Source organism: Pelophylax lessonae (assembly GCF_965119305.1).
Source record: "Pelophylax lessonae genome assembly, chromosome: 1".
Lineage (NCBI taxonomy): Eukaryota > Metazoa > Chordata > Amphibia > Anura > Ranidae > Pelophylax > Pelophylax lessonae.
The window spans coordinates 125,106,112-125,123,177 of record NC_138768.1 but is presented as its reverse complement, the minus strand read 5'-3'; the positions used below and the strand labels follow the sequence as shown (position 1 = coordinate 125,123,177).

Below are 17,066 nucleotides of genomic sequence, written 5' to 3'. Positions count from 1 at the left end.
ATTGTAAGCAACCGTGTCGGTGTTAAATGATTTGTTTCAACCCTCTAACTGCCAATTCTGATGGTCTGTTAAAGGGATTTAAAAATGAACATACTGGCCAGATGAAAATAAAGGGAAAAAGTGAAAAGAAAACGAATGTAGTCACCATATCTAAGAATTGCTAAGCTACAATATTTAACTTTGTTTTGGGGTTTGAATGCTCTGTACATCTGTTATAATAAAGAATTTGTTATGTTAAACACCTTCACTTTTCTTTTGCTCCAGATTTTAGGATCAGTTCTGTACCTTCTTACTCTGTTCTTGTAGTGATACATAACCAATGTACCTGTCAGAGTGCAAGATGTTTAATGTTAACATTACTCATGGCATTCTCAATCATAGTATGAGGTAAAGCCCAACTCCAGGAATTTATGGGAAATCTATCCTTGCCGTGGTAACCCTCCACACTGCAAGGATTAAATGCCTATTATGTCTTGGAGTGCATGAATAAGGTGTTAATACTTGCTTTCTACCTCGCTCTAGCAGTGTCCTTTTAAGCACTTGGACTGGTCCCCCGCAACCTACTCTGTAAGTTGCATCCGGCTTTGGTTGCACTTCAGCCTCCTCAGCATACAAAACAGGGTTAAAGTCAACAGACAAAAACTTCCAGAAGAGGAGGAGAGCACTTGGGCTGACCAGAGCAGGAGTGTAAGGTATTAGAGCCTACAATTTTAACCCCTTGACACAATGAGCAGTGGCCCCACTGCAAAGGTGTTTTTTTTTTTTTTTTTTTTAATTCCTGGAGTTGGGGTATACAATATACACGCCTCCACTCTAAGAAAGCTATGTTTATGCTCTCCCCTGCAGGTACCAAAGTCCTCTTGCTGGCCTCTTCTGGATTTTCATACTTCGGTCATCTTAATTGGTTAGGCAGGGTCGATGTAACTTTAATGCATGTGCATGGCAGTTTGTTCATCCAGATAGACAGTGTACATTAAAAAGTGTATGAGGAAATGTAAAAATCCTTTTTCCTACGTAGCACTGCCCCGTAAGGACTCTCAGTTATTCACTCTATGGGTCCCCCTGAGTTACCAGCACATAGTCATGACAGATACAAGTCCTTAATTCCTTCACTCGGCTCACTCCAATATTCAATCTAGGGGTATTTGGTTGGTTTGTGGTTTAGTGGGATACTCCAATTTAAATATAGACAATGTTGAGGACTCCTATCTTCTGATACAGCCAGGCTATTGATTCACCCTGCCACTTTGGATGAACTTGGATTGAGTCTCTTTTTTCCTAAGACGACTCGGTGAACAAATAATTATTGTCGGGACACTCTCCCCAGTGTTCTCTTTCTCTATCGTTCATTGACGGACGCAGTTCTCTGATCCATATCAGTAGGGTTATACTGCCCCCTACATGAGTAGGACCCTAGGCAGAAAAAAATTCTGGCTACGCCAATGTGCAGTCCCGGAGCACCCTTTCTCTTCCTACATAGGATGTCAGTTTTAATCTGGCTAGTCAGGAGTAAGGACCTAGTTCCTTGCTGGGATCTTTGGTCCTGGCATAAAACTATTTATTTTTTTATGTAGATTTTTTTTTTTAGCTAGCTTTTTCCTGTGAGATCTTCAAGCAGCTATACCGGGCTGGTCGACGGGCTGGATCTCTATATCCAGTGTTTACCCCAGTGAGCTCATGCAGGCCTTAACTTCGCTCTGGGTTGACCGCGACATAGTCCCACTGGACAGGGACTGGTCCGCGTGTTAAACGTCTCGCCAGGATGCACACGACAGGGTCTAGGCTTATGTCGCAGTGTTCCTATTTGGCCGACAGCCCCCACACTTGGGTGGCGTGGGGTCCTGTCAGGAGATGGCACCCACCTGAGTGTTCCCGGTATGGTGAGTAAACATTCCCCCCTCCCCCCCCCCCTTCCCTGGCGGATTTTGGGGTGGACGCAGGCCCCCCCTCCCTGGGAACACTCCTGGGTTTCCCTTCACTCCGGGCAGTTCCCTGGCTCACTCTCTCTTATTGAGCCACCGCTGAGACCCTCCTAATCTGATTGCTTATCTGGGGACAGTGAGTCATAAGGGTAGTCTCTTCCTCTCTGTGGGGGTTCATTAGCGTGGGCCTTACCTCCCGGGGGCCGGCTGTAGCGCTGTGGGGCCGCATTTATTTTGCTGGCGGGTTCCTCAGGTTCAGTATGGACCCTGCAGGCCATGTGTCCCCACCTGAGCCCCCTCATGGAGGCCGCAGGGACTTCCAGATCTCCACTGTCCATCAATGCATTTTCGGTGGTTCGGGAAGCATTTGGACCCGGGTGGAGGTGGGAGGTGCGCTGAAATGTGTTCTCCACCTACCCCTGCCTCATTTGATGTCTCGGATTCTGAGTCTGACTCAGCCGCCGCAGATGTGTGGTCTCCCTGCCTGGTCTGTTTCCTCGGATGATGATGATGACATTTCTACTTCCCCTGCCATGCTTGATACAGGCTGGTGGATGCACTGGCTGTTTTGGTGCGTGACACCCTGCAATTTGGAGGACACAGCGACGGCTGCGCCTGGGGTGCAGGTAGCATCTGGCAATCACATGCCATCCGGAGCAGCTTATTTTGCTAGAATGCTCATGTAGGATGGGACCGTCTGAGACGTTCCCCTGGGGTATTTAAGCGGCTGCTAGACGTTACCCTTTTGGGAGTCTCTGGTACAGAGGACTGTTCAGCCTTTGGTGGACGTACGGTCTCTAGGCTGAATAGGTCTGCCGTTGCTCCGGTGGAGGAATCCCCGTCCTTTAAGGACTTGGGGATAGAACGGCGCGGGCTGCGGCCCGCGATCTGTACTCCCTGGCGGAGTCTGAACTGGAAACAGTGCTCATGTTTGCCCTTGCAACGCACACTCTGCCTGATGGGCAATGACTTAATGTGGGGCAAATCCCTCCTGCCCTGGGGGAGCTGTTGGATCAGCTGGCGCAGGGGCTGCAATTGTTTCTGTGCATCAGGTGGTGAGCCTTGGGGTCTCTCTCTCTCTCTCTCTCTCTCTCTCTCTCTCTCTCTCTCTCTCTGTGGGGTCCAAAGCAGGTAACACTGAGGGGCGCTGTTGCGCTGGGGGATTAAAAAAAGAAAAAAAATTTTTTTTTCTTTGCAAATATTTTTTGTTTGTTTGCTGGCAAGTGTCTTGGATTAATCATGGACCCTGCCACACATGTATCCCCACCTGATCCCCTCGAGGTGGCCACAGGACTCTCCAGTGCCCCACTTATGATTAATGCATTATCAGCAGTTTTGGAGTCTTTGGTATCCCGGGTGGAGGTGGCCTGTCAGGGACGGGGGGCAAGAAAACGACCCCCGCCTACCCCTATTTCATCTGACACTTCAGATACGGATTCTGAGCTTGTCACTGCCGCTGCAGGTCCCTCTGCTTGGGCTGCTGTCTCGGGTACGGTCTCCTCAGACAGTGAGGAGGACGTTTCTGCCTCCGCCATATCGCAAGAGGAAGCGTTGGTGGACGCACTAGTCATGTCTGTCCGGGAAACCTTAAGTCTTGAGGTTACACCGGCAGAGGTAGCTGACACTGAAATTCCCTTTGGTACCAGCAAGCCTACCAAAATGGCGAAGGTTTTTCCCTTGCCCAAATGTTTTGGTAATCTAATTTAAAGAAGAATGGGATCGTCCGAAACGAACCCCTGCTATTTCCAAACGCTTTGCTAGGCGCTATCCGTTTGAGGAATCCCTCCTTAAAAAATGGACGGTACCACCAGCGGTGGACTCACCGATTTCCAGACTAAATAAAGCCAATGTTATCCTGTTGGAGGACGCTCCGTCCTTTAGGGATCCGGTGGATCGAAAAGTGGAAGCGGAATCCCGCTCCATTTTTTCCCTGATAGGGTCAACATTTAGGCCAGTGGTTGCCATTGGTTTAGTTTCACAAACATTGACAGAATGGACCAAATTGTTACGCCGTGACATAAAGGGGAGAAGTATCCCCCCGGCAGTATCAGATTTGCTAGAGCAGATTATACAAGGGCTACAGTTCATCTGTGACGCCGCCCTGGACGCCACTCCCTTGCTAGAGCGTGCATCTGTTTCAGCAGTGGTCCTCAGACGTGTGTTGTGGTTAAAGTGCTGGTCGGCGGATCAGGGTTCCAAAAAAGCTTTGGCTAATCTTCCTTTTCAGGGGGATCGCCTGTTTGGGGCCACCTTGGATGAGATTATAAAGGATCTCACTGGTGGCAAGAGCACTTTTTTGCCACAGACTGCTAAGGGTAAAGGACCTCGTAACAGACGAGGACCTTCCTTTTCCGCTCATAAAAAGTTTGTTCGTTCCGCTGGGGCGGGCGATAAGGCGAAGCCCTCCAAAGCCCCTTCAGGGGGTTTCAAAAGGCGCTGGTCGGGTAAACAAAAGTCCGGCTCAGCCAAACCTGAACATAAAACCAATACAGCCTGAAGGTGCGCCCCCACCCATCTCTGGGGTGGGGGGACGTCTTCACCGGTTTCCGGATCCATGGCTTTCCAGAATCCCGGACAAAGGGGTTCGCGAGGTCATACGGTCGGGATACAAGATCGAGTTTCGATCACTTTTACCGGTGCGATTCTTCCCTTCCAACATTCGACTATCCCCGGATCGCTTAAGAGCTTTGCGGGGGGCAGTAATGGACTTGATGCAACAGGGAGCGGTAGTTCCCGTTCCCTGAGCAGAACGTTTTCAGGGGTTCTATTCGAACCTATTCACAATACCCAGAGAGGAGGGCAAGGTGCGTACAATTCTGGACTTAAGAGCACTCAATCATTTTGTCCGGGTACAAAAATTCAAGATGGAGTCCATCTGAACAGATCTGGGCCCAACTTTGGAGACATCCTTGGTAAGGGTGTGTCTCCTTACGGAGAAGCTCCGGAAGATTCAGTGAACGATTCTGATGTTACTGTCCGTCAACTGGTCTTCCCTTCGGATAAGGATCCTGGGACTGATGGTGGCCTTCTTAGAGGCAGTACCGTATGCCCAGTCTCATACCCGAATTCTCCAAAAGGAGATTTTTTTCAAATGGAATCGGAATCCCGATTCTCTGGACAATCGGATCCGGTTGAGCGAGCGGACCAGGAAGTCTCTGGTCCGGTGGTTTCGGTCTCCGATGCTCAGCCAGGGGAAGTCATTTCTTCCGATAGAATCCAGGTTACCGATAAATGTATTGGAACTGAGAGCGATCAGACTTTGTCTGATTTACTGGATCGAGCAGCTTCAGGGCAGCCCGGTTGGGATCCAGTCGGACAAGGCCACGGCCGTGGCTTATGTCAATCACCAAGGGGGCACCAAGAGTGCCCTGGCGGCCATAGAAGTGGCCAGCATTCTTCATTGGGCGGAACGGGTTGTTCCGGCTCTCTCCGCGATATTCACTCCGGGGGTGGAAAATCGGTAGGCAGATTATCTCAGCCGTCAGATTCTGGATCAAGGGGTATAGCCTCTTCATCCAGAGGTATTTCACCAGCTGTGCCTTCATTGGGGCACCCCGGGGGTGGATCTGTTGCAGTTCGGCTCAACAGGAAGGTGCGGAGGTTTGTAGCCCGCTCCAGAGATCCTCGAGCGGACGCAGCAGACACGCTGGTCGCCCCGTGGGGACAATATCAGCTACTGTATGTCTTCCCTCCTCTCAAGTTGCTGCCGAAACTTCTTCGCAGGATAGAGGTGGAGGGAATTCCAGTTATCCTGGTAGCTCCGGACTGGCCTCGTCGACCCGGGTACGCCGACTTGGGCAGGCTGGTCGCGGACGCTCCTTGGAGACTTCCTCTCAGGGCTGCGGTCTCAGGGACCGATCTTCCATCCTGCTTTACAATCGCTGGCTTTAACGGCCTGGCTATTGAGACTCAGGTGCTGAAGGACAAAGGATTGTCAACTTCAGTTATTCCTACTTTAATTAAAGCAAGGAAAGCGACTTCCAGAAAAGTCTATCATCGCACATGGAGGTCTTATATTGCGTGGTGTGAATCCCTTGGATTTCCTCCACGTGCCTATTCGGTGACCCGAATCTTGGCTTTTCTGCAACAGGGGGTTGAGCAGAAGCTGGCCTTGAGTACTGTCAAGGGTCAGGTTTCAGCGTCAGCAATTTTCTTTCAGAAACCTTTGGCTACCCATTCCTTGGTGCGGAATTTCATCCAGGGGGTGCGGCACTTGGCTCCGCCAGTGCGCGCGCCCTTACCGCCCTGGGATCTTAATTTGGTGTTGTCGGTTCTTCAGAAACCTCCCTTTGAAAATATTAGGGAGATTCCCTTGCTTACATTATCCCAGAAAGTGGCCTTCTTGGTGGCCATTACTTCTGCACGCAGGGTGTCAGAACTGGCCGCATTATCCTGTCGTTCCCCATATCTGGTGGTTCAAAGGGATAAGGTAGTTCTTCGTCCGAATCCATCCTTCCTTCCTAAGGTGGTTTCAGAGTTTCATCTGACTGAAGATATTGTGCTACCTTCCTTGTGTCCTAAGCCCAGTCATCCTCGGGAGTGTGCGTTACATTCCTTGGATGTGGTTCGGACAATCAGGGTATACCTGAAAACTACGGACTAGTTTCGTAAAACGGATTCACTTTTTGTGATCACGGATGGCCCCAAAAAGGGATTGCCTGCATTTGCCTGTTAAGGCGCACTCCACTCGGGCGCTCAGTGCTTCCTGGGCCTTCCGCCATCAGGCGTCAGTGGTCCAGGTTTGCAAGGCGGCTACCTGGTCGCCGGTTCATACCTTTACAAAATTTTATAAAGTTGATGTGATGGCATCGTCGGATGCCTCTTTTGGCCGCAAGGTTTTGCAGGCCGCAATTTGAGGAGACCGTTGGTCTACCTCAAGGGTTTTTTTCTGTTGGGTTTTCAGTTGAGTCTCATCCTTTTGTCTGATGAGCCTTTAAAACTTCTAGTTGGCACCGGTTGGGCCTTCTAGATTGGATTCTGATTTCTGTTATCCCACCCCTCATTTGTGACACTGCTTTGGGACGTCCCAATTTGATATTAATCAAGAGGACTGCGTCTGTCAATGAGCGACAGAAAAAAATGTATTTTTGTAAAATCTTACCGTAAAATCCTTTTCTCTTAAGCTCGTTGACAGACGCAGTACCCGCCCCTCTACTTTTGAGTTGGGTTGGGTTAAATTCTCTGACACTGCTTTGTGACATAACTAACATCCTGTAGCAGAGAGAGAGAGGATATACCCTCTGGGACTGCCCCTAAGGTGTGGCCAGAACGTTTTCCTTCTGCCTAGTGTCCTACTCCTGTAGAGGGCAGTATAACCCAATTTGATATTAATCAAGAGGACTGCGTCTGTCAATGAGCCTAAGAGAAAAGGATTTTACGGTAAGATTTTACAAAAATCAATTTTTTTCCAGACCTGCGGACCAGGCCTACTCGACCTGAAGGTGCGCCCTCACCCATCTAGGGGGTGGGGGGGGGGCGACCTTGCCGGTTCTCGGGCCTGCGACTGGCCCGGATCCCAGGCAGCTGGGTTCAGAAGGTCATGCGGTCCAGTTGCAAGATCGAGTTTCGATCCGTTTTTTTTTTTCCCGGTGAGGTTTTCCCTTCCAATGTATGGCTGTCCCCGGATCGCTTGCAGGCGCTCTGTGGAGCAGTACAGGCTATGGTTCAACAAGCTGGACCTACTGGCTCTTTGATGGTTCCGTGCGGTTCAAAAATTCAAGATGGTATCTGTTCGCACGATGGTGGCTTTTGTACATCAGTGGGATTCCTGGCCTCCATAGACATCAAGCTGCCTACCTTCACATCCTGTTATGTTCGGGACACCTACGGGTTCTCTGTTTTTTGCCATAAGGAAGGATCTCTATCAAGTTGTGGCATTACCCCTTGGTCTCGCTTCTGCTACTCGGGTCCTCGCAGGGGTGTTGGCTCCGGTCCTGGCACTGTTGCAGAAGCGGGCTGGTTTCCTGGCCAATCTACTTCTCCATATGGAGTCCCCTACGGTGTTGTCAACCAAGTTGCAAGTTACCATAAGCACTCTGGTGGAGTTCAGGTGGGTTCTGAACCTTCAGAAATCATCCCTGGTCCCTTCCATGAGACTGGACTATCTGGGTCTGACTTTGGACTCGTCCTCAGTCAGGGTGCTTTTCACCCTGGGGAATAAAACGCTTGGAACTTCAGACTGCGGTTCGACTGTTACTGTCCCGCATACGGTCTTGCCTTTGGACCTGCATGCGAGTTCTGGGGCTGATGGTGCCGTCTTTCAGATGGTCCCTTTCGCTCACGCCCTCTCGGGGATCCCCCAGAAGGCAATCCTTCTTGAATGGGACTAGAATCCAAACTCTCTGGGCTGAGCTGGGTGACCAGGGAGTCTTGATCTGGACTCCTTCCTCCCCTTTTTACTGGACAATTGTCACCGCAGATGCAAGCCTGTCTGGGTGGGGTAGAGTCCTCGGCAGATTCTCTGCTTCGGGAGTATGGTCCCTGGAGGATCCAGGTTACCGATTACTGTCCTGGAGCTGAGAGCGATCCAGCTTTGCCTAGTTCACTGGATTGGGCACCTGCAGCTGTCCAGTGCACGTTCAATCTCCTACGCCTAGTCCGTGGCTTATGTCATTCACCAAGGGGGCACCAAGGGTGTCCTTGCAGCCTTGGAAGTGACCATTTTTCCTTGGGCAGAGCGCCTTGTTCCTGCTTTCTCTGCTGTTCCCTTTCCAGGTGTGGAAAAATTGGCAGGCGGATTGCCTCAGTCGACAGGCCTTGGATGCAGGGGAATGATCCCTTAATCCGGAGGTGTTCCAGCAGTTGTGCCTTTGTTGGGGGCACTCCGGACATGGATCTGTTGGGGTCGCATCTACAGGATAGTGCAGGGTTGTGGCCTGCTCCCGGGACCCTCTGGCGGGTGTAATGGTGGCACCATGGGTTCTGTTATAGGCAAGAACATTCGCTAGGTTCAACTTGAACAATGCTGAGAGTCGTTACGGATGGGCCAAGGTCATGATCATCTGCTGTCTGCCTTTTTCCTCTCAAGTTGCTGCTAAGAATCCCTCACAGGATCAGGGCGGAAGGGATTTCGGTCATTCTTGTGACTCCGGACTGGCCTTGAGGTGGATGTGCTGGCATCGGCAGATGCCTCTTTTTGGACGCAAAGTTTTTGCTAGCTGCTGTCTGGATGGCTTTTGGCCTTCCTTGAGGGTGTTTACTGTTTGTTTCAGGTGGGCCTATGTTGCCTGGTCGGCTATGTTTAGCCTTGGGGCCTTGTTCTTTTCTGCTGTTCCCAACCCTCCTTTTATGGCACTCCTTTGGGACCTCCCTACTGATATGGATCAGAGAACTGCTTCCCTCAATGAATGATAGAGAAGACTGGATTTTTGACTTACCGTAAAATCCTTTTCTCTTAAGTTCATTGACTGACGCAGTACCCACCCCCCTCTATTTTAATTTGGGTTGGTGTTCCTTTCTGACACTGCTTTGATACAAAACTGACATGTTATGCAGGAAGAGAGAGGGTGTACCCTCCGGGACTGCCCATAGGCGTAGCCAGAACTTTTTTTCTGCCTAGTGTCCTACTCCTGTAGGGGGCAGTATAACCCTACTGATATGGATCAGAGAACTGTGTCCGTCCATGAACTTAAGTGAAAAGGATTTTACGGTAAGTCAAGAATCTAGTTTTCTCTTCCTCTGCTGACACCCGTCCACTGATTATCCCACGAGCAGGGGTGTCCCCCCTCAGGTCAGGCCCTTTGACATGAGTCCCTGTACTCATGATACTGCAGTCCCAGGGTCTCCAGTGTCTCCCCTCTCAGTCAGCTTTCCTAGACCTCAGGGTTCAGCTCTCTCAACCACTTCTCTGGTCCTGAGGACAACCACCTGTGACCGCATGACACCTCTACAGAGGAGGAGGCAGCCGCCCCTCTCCCTCCAGGACTCCAGCCAAAGACCCCACAGCACATGTGCTCCTGGCTTTTGTACAGTATCCTAGAATGCACCGAGACGACCTGCCCTCTTCCAATCACCAGGACTGTTTCAAAAGTCTATGCACCCAATCGTCAGGTTTCCTCCCACTGTCCAACATGCCTCCCTATTCAACCAGCGTGAAATATTCTTCAGACTGAATGAATCGCATACTGAGCACATTCAGCAGACCTCACTACTAGATCCTGCTCCCTGATAGGCAGAGAGCAATGAAGATTTAACCGGCAGCTTCTCTGGTAAGCAGACAGAGCTCAAAACTATACTCTCTCATTAGCACCTACCTAGGAGGGTGCTACACCTACATTACGGGAAACAGAGAAAGCTTAATAAACATGACACCTACGTAATGCTCCACCTATAGGTGAATAGACACTGGCAAACCAAAACAGGAAGTCTCCTCTATATAACCCCGCCTTTCGAGAGCATCTTTTTTTGCTGGTGCCTGAAGGTGATGATCACAGATGTGCAGCTCCCTGCATGAACTTTACAAGGTCCCTCAAGGCATCAAAGGATCAGAGGATGGTTGGTACCCAGGGCCCGCTTTGGAACTGGATGGCACGTGGAATTTTGCCTGTAATGCGACTTTTCGGCACTGGTCCGGCAATAACAGAAACCCTGTGGAGTCTAACTGACCAAAACTTTTTTCTGGCAAGGTGCTGCAAGGTCCAGCCCAGTGGACCCCTGAGGCATAGAGTCTCTGAAGGTTGATTAGACACTGCCTGCTTTGATGGGCAAAGATTGGATCCTGGTTCCTGCATTCGGATGCTGCTGTGGAAATAGAGTCCCCAGGGTAGCCTTGGTCCTAGTAAACGTTCCCCTATGGTGCTGCCTGTCCTTTCCAGTTTCCACACTAGAGGATGCTGTTTCCTCTATGTATTGTGAGGTCAGTTTGTTCTAGCGTCAGCTTGCTGATCCAGTTTTCCTGCGGATGCTCTGACATGTAGACATCCATACTTTCTACTAGTTGGACAAGAATGGATGGCCTTCCAGAGGGTGTTTTTTTTTTTTTTTTTTGTCCAGTTTGGCGTGCATGAACGTGACCAGGATACGCAAGAGCGTATGCACGTGTTCCGGCATGGCAGATCTGGAAATGCTGGACCAGGTTCCTGGCAGCCTTTTAAGCGCATGATGGGCGTTTAAGCAGCTGCAAGTAAGTCCCCTCCTGCTCTGGTGAACAACTTTGGGATCCCTATCTGAATTATGGGGGAGTTCGGCTGGATTCTGAATTTTCAGAAGTCTGCTCTGGTTTCTTCCACAAAACTGGACTATCTGGGTCTTAGCCAGAGTGCTCCTTCCTCTAGCCATGCTCCAGAAATTGCAGGCTGCAATTCATCTTCTGTTGTGCAGCAGACGGTTATCCCTCCGGACTTGCATGCAGGTGCTGGGCCTGAAGGTGTCTACCTTTAAGCCGGTTCGTTTTGCACAATTTCACACAAGGTCCCTGCAAGGGAGATTCTGGTCAAATGGGACAAGAATCTGCAGTCTCTGGACAATCTGATCCGGCTGAGCCGGGGAATGAGAGGGTCCCTGATCTGATGGCTTCATTCTCCGTTGCTTAGACAGGCCAAATCCTTTCTCCCCTTTTATTGGACAGGCTTCACCACGGATGCCAGCCTGTCTGGTTGGGAGGCATCCTCGGCAAAGAATCTGCTCAGGGGGTCTGGATACTGGAGGAGTCCAGACTACCGATCGATGTACTGGAACTCTGAGCGATTAGACTTTGTCTGGATCTTGGACGGATTGTCTTTTAGGGTTGTCTGGTGGAAATTCAATCCTCAAATGCCATGGCTGTGGCTTATGTCAATCACCTGGGGGCACAAGTTGTGTTGTGGCGGCTCCGGAGGTAGCCAGAATTCTACGATGGGCAGAACGCTCAATCCAGCAACCACATTTCAGAGGTGGAAACTTGATGGGCGGATTACCTCATTCGACAGGCATTGGACCAGGGTATGGTCACTTCATCCAGAGGGGTTTCACCAGTTATGTCCCCGGTGGGGCATTCCCAAGGTAGACCTGTTGGCCTATTGATTCAACAAGAAGGTGCAGAGGTTTGTGGCACGATCACGGGATCCTCTGGCGGACGCCACAGACGCGCTGCTGGGCCCATGGGGTCAGTATTGTCTAATTTAAGCCTACGCAGGATTGAGGCAGAAGGGATTCAAGTCATCTTGGTGGCCCCGGACTGACTTCGCCGGGCCTGGTACGCCGATCTGGTGCTGCTGGTCACTGACGTTCCTTGAAAGCTTCCTCTCAGGGAAGATCTGCTGTCCCAAGGACCAATACACTGCTATACAGTGGATTGCTTTAAAGGCTTGGTTGTTGAAAGCCAGGTCCTGAAGGATAGGGGTTGTCTGATTCAGGGATTCCTAATCTGTTAAGAGCTAAGAAATCTACCTCTAGGAAGATTTACCATTGTGTCTGGAAGCTGTACATTGTGTGTTGTCTTTCTGGGTTTCTCCCCGTTCCTTTTCGGTTGCTCGAATTTTGGCAATCCTCCAAGGAGGTGTGGAACAGCACCTGGCCTTGGGTGCCAGGACTCAGCCTTGGTGATTTTCTTTCTATGTCCTTGGGCTACACATTCCTTGGTTTGCATCTTTGTTTAGGGGGTTTGCCACTTGGCTCCACCTGTGCGGTCTCTGTTGCCTCCGTGGGACCTCTATTTGGTATTGTTGGTTCTTCAGAAACTGCCTTTTGAAATTATTTGCGAGATTTCCCTGCTTACATTGTTCCAGAAGGTAGCTTTCTTGGTGATGATTACTTCCGCATGCAGAGTGTCAGAGCTGGCAGCTTTGACCTGTCGTTCACCTTATTTGGTAGTTCACAGAGATAAAGTGGTTCTTCGCCCTTGTCAGTCGTTCCTTCCTGAGGTTGTCTCTAGCTTCCATCTGAATGAATTCCATCATTGTGTTGCCTTCCCTGTGTCCTAAGCCTAAGCATCCTAAGGAGATTGCCTTGCATTCTCTGTATGTGGGTCGAGCAATCAGGGTGTCCTGGCAGCTACCAAGTCATTTAGGAAAACAGACTCACTTTTTGTCCTTACGGATGGACCTTGCAAGGGGTTGGCCACGTCTGCTACGACCATTTCCAGATGGATCAGACAGACGGTGACTCAGGCCTATTCTATCAGGGGTCATGTTTCTCCTTTCCCTGTTAAGGCATATTCTACATGGGCGCTTAGTGCTTCCTGGGCCTTCCGGCTTCAGGCTTCAATGCTGCAGGTTTGCAAGGCGGCCACCTGGTCGTCTGTGCACACTTTCACAAAATTTTACAAAGTTGATTGTTGGCATCTGTGGATGCTGCTTTTGGCCGCAAAGTTTTGCAGGCTGCAGTTTGAGAGGACTTGGTCCTCTTTTGAGGGTGTATTTTTTTCAGGTGAGCTCCAGTTGTTCCTGGTTGAGCTCCATGTTACCTGGTTGGCTAGGTTTAACCTTTTAAGATTTTTTTTCTGCTGTGTTATTCCCATCCCTCATGTTTGACACTGCTTTGGGAAGTCCCAATGATCAAGAAAATTTGGACGCTGTGTCTGTCAATAAACAAAAGAGTTGGATTTTTGTCTTACCGTAAAATCCTTTTCTCCGATGTTCATTGATAGACACAGCACCCGCCCCTCTATTGAGTTGGGTTATTTTTTCTTCTGACACTGCTTGCAACAAAACTGAATGCCTATAGCAGGAAGAGGGAGCATACCCCCTGGGACTGCTCCATAGGTGTGGTAAAGCTTTCTCCTGCCTAGTGTTCTACTCCTGTAGGGGGCAGCATAACCCAATGGTCAAGAACATTCTGGAGCTGTGTCCGTCAATGAACATCAGAGAAAAAGATTTTACGGTAAGACAAAGTCCAACTATTGTGCTTACCTATAAAATATATTTTTTGGAGTACATCATGGTTGGGGTTATTGCTTGCTTAAAAACGGATGCTCTCGTTGAGAGGCGGGGTTATATAAGTGTCCTTGCCAGTGTCTATTCATCTATAGGTGGCTCATAAACCAGGTAGTCATGTTTATTAGGCCTGCTCGGTGTCCTATGATGTATTCCAAGAAATGGATTTTGCAGGTAAACACACAAATCAAGTTAAGGCAGACAAGGCATAGTCACTGGAGCAGGTTTCCCTTTCTCCACTGCAGCAGACAGCTTGTAGTTCTCGAAGAACTTCGAGTGTGCTGGTGAGCTCTCTCATAGTTCATTGCACCCGTGATCTGCTGATTCCAGTCATTCTAGTGGACCCAGACTGGCCTCGTCAGTCTTGGTATGCCGACCTGGTCCCTTTGGAGACTGCCTCTCAGGGAGGATCTACTGTCCCAAGTGCCGATCTTCCATCCTGCTTTACAGTCGCTGGCTTTGGCAGCTTGACTGTTGAAAGCTAGATATTGAAGGATAGAGATTTGCCTGGGTCAGTGATTTCCAACACTGCTGAACGCCTAGGAAGATCTACAATCGTACGTGGAAAGCATACATTTCATGGTGTGAGTTGATTGGAGTTCAATCTCGTTCGTTCTTTTTCCATGGCTCGGATTCTGACCTTTCTTCAATGAGGTTTTGAGCAAAAATTGGCCTTGAGTACCATCAAGGGCCAGGTGTCGGCCTTGGCGGTCTTCTTTCAGTGACCCCCCCACCTGGCCACGCACTCCTTGGTGCGTACTTTTATTCAAAGCTCAGATTCCACTGGTGGGGTCTTTTCTACCACCTTGGAATCTGAACTTTGTGCTTTCAGTTTTTCAGAAGCCTCCCTTTGAAAATATTCAGGAGATTCCCCTGCTTACGCTGTCCCAGAAGATGGCCTTTTTGGTGGCTATAGCTTTTGCACGCATGGTGTCTGAGCTGTCGGCGTTACATTGTCGTAACCCCCTATTTGGTGGTCCATAAAGATAAGGTGGTTCTTCGCCCATGTCTGTTGTTCCTTTCTAAGGTAGTCCCTAAATTTCCATTTGAATGAAGACATTGTGTTGCCTTCCCTGTGTCCAAGGCCCAAACATCCTAAGGAATTTGCTTTGCATGCCTTGGATGTGGTTCGGGTGATTTGGCAGCCACTGAGTATTTTCAGAGGTCAGACTCACTTTTTGTGAGCACAGATGGGCTACGTAAAGGGCTGTCCATTTCTTCTGCGACCATTTCCAGATGGATCAGACAGACTGTGACTCAGGCCTATTCTATCAGGGGTCAGGTTCCTCCTTTCCCTGTAACGGCACACTCTGCTCGGGCGCTTAGTGCTTCTTGGGCCTTCTGTTATCAGGTGTCAGTGGTGCAGGTCTGCAAGACGGCCACCTTGTCGTCGGTGCACTTTCCCAAAATTTGGATGTGTTGGCATCTGCGGATGCTTCCTTATGGCTGCAAGGTTTTGTAGGCTGCTGTTAGAGGGTCTGTTCCCTCTTTGGTCTGTTCCCTCTTTGAGGGTATATTGTTCAGGTTGGGCTCCAGTTGTTTTCTTTTGAGCTCCTGTTTACCTGGTTAGCTATTATGTTTAGCCTTTGGATTTTTTGTTGTCCCACCCCTCATGTTTAGCACTGCTTAGGGACATCCCTATGGCTCTGAATACTAGAGTGCTGTGTCCGTCAATGAACTTGATTTTGCGGTAAGTCAAATATCCCCATTATTTTAAGTAGAGTAACTTAGGTTTTCTCTAAGAGTTCCATAACAGTCACATTAAGTTATAGCACATGCACACTAAAAATATTAACACACCATGGTATTGATTCATAATATTGCTGGTGAATAGAAGAACCAAATTCAGTGTCATTTTTGTCAGATTTAAATATAGTAAAAAGAGTTTATTGGTCCTTTAAATAGTAATGAAACTGTGTATATGATGATTGTTTTTTATTGCTGTAATTTCTCTAAAATGTCTGCAAAAGTTGATAACAATTCTTAAATAAACCAGCTTTTTGTTAGTGGTCAATATTGAACATGATGTAGTATCAACAAAGCATCGGTCTGGAATTAGGGTACTTATTGCTGAATCATTTTTTTCAGTGGCTGGATTTCTGCATTAACTGCACTGAACAAGAATATTCCAGTGGGGATAATTATGATTATAATTGCTGCCCTATTCACCGCTTCTGCAGTAATATCACTAGCAATGTTTAAAAAGGTAAGGCTGTAAAGGTAATTATATATAGTTGAAATAAAGTAATTGTAAGCCCTTACATATACCTAGTGAGGTAACAGGCTTCAGTTGATACACAGAGATTAAAGAGATCCTCCTACATAGGTAAGTTGTACCTGTTTACCTGCTGCTCTGCCTTCTCCACATCAGTTGAAAGTGCAGAATTTACACATAATTTCTTAGCTCTGAAAAGCAGGGGGTGGGGAGCTGTAGTTACTCTACAGAGGTCAGTGAGGGTAACTCTGAGCCCTGATCGGAGGGAAGGGACACACCCCTTTAAGGCAGTAATCTGCTGGACATCCCTCCCTGTCACCTTTTTGTTTTCCTCATTGGTGTCGGGAAAGCTTGTCATAAGTGACTTGTGCAGATAGCAGAGGAACGAGCAGCAGAGAGAAATGTCACTTGGTGCTCTGGATTGAGACAAGTACCCACTATAGAGGGAAATGCTTTGTTCATATTTCATGTCTGAGGTTTAAAAGAACTTTCATTCTTTATACTTGGCAACATCATGTCTGCTAATTTGAGAGAACTCTTATATAAAGTATGTCATATCCTTGCAGTCAGATATTTATTGTGTTGTATACCTGTGGACACTTCTCATCACATTTCCACATGTATCAAATGACACAATAGTAATGCCCATAGAATCAAGCTCTTTACCGTGCATGTATTAAGAGGTTATTGGTTGGTGCAGGAAGCACAATCTTTTCTTTAATGTTCTTCATTTTTGTCTCATCCTTGTATAGGCAAATATTGATAAAGCTGTGAGTATCTTAAACATTTTGGTAGTAAGGGATACATTCATATACCAGGCTCTCCTCAGATTGTGTACTGTGGTTTGTTTCTGGAAATTACCAGCCAGGTGTCAGAGGAGAAGCCTGTATACAGCTGGGTGAATGGAAGGTCATGATATTATGTGACTTCAGGGTTGGTGCATCATTACCGGTCTGTGTCATTTGATTTGTGGAAATGAGCTTTCATTTAGTTAAACGGTAACAAAGGAGTAAGTGCATACATACATCTTTTTCATAGATTTACTCCGCTTCCCTTGAAACTTTTGGTTTCTGGCTAAGT

General features: G+C 48.6%; 1 protein-coding gene across 1 annotated transcript in view; it reads left to right on the top strand.

Moving 5' to 3' along the window:
- The window catches only part of SCAMP1 (secretory carrier membrane protein 1), a 104,832-nt gene that overhangs the window by 73,240 nt on the left and 14,526 nt on the right, over positions 1–17,066 (top strand). Inside the window, exon 8 of the mRNA XM_082253347.1 lies at positions 15,860–15,977. Coding sequence (XP_082109473.1) covers positions 15,860–15,977 — 118 coding nt within the window. The remainder of the gene's footprint in view (positions 1–15,859; positions 15,978–17,066) is intronic.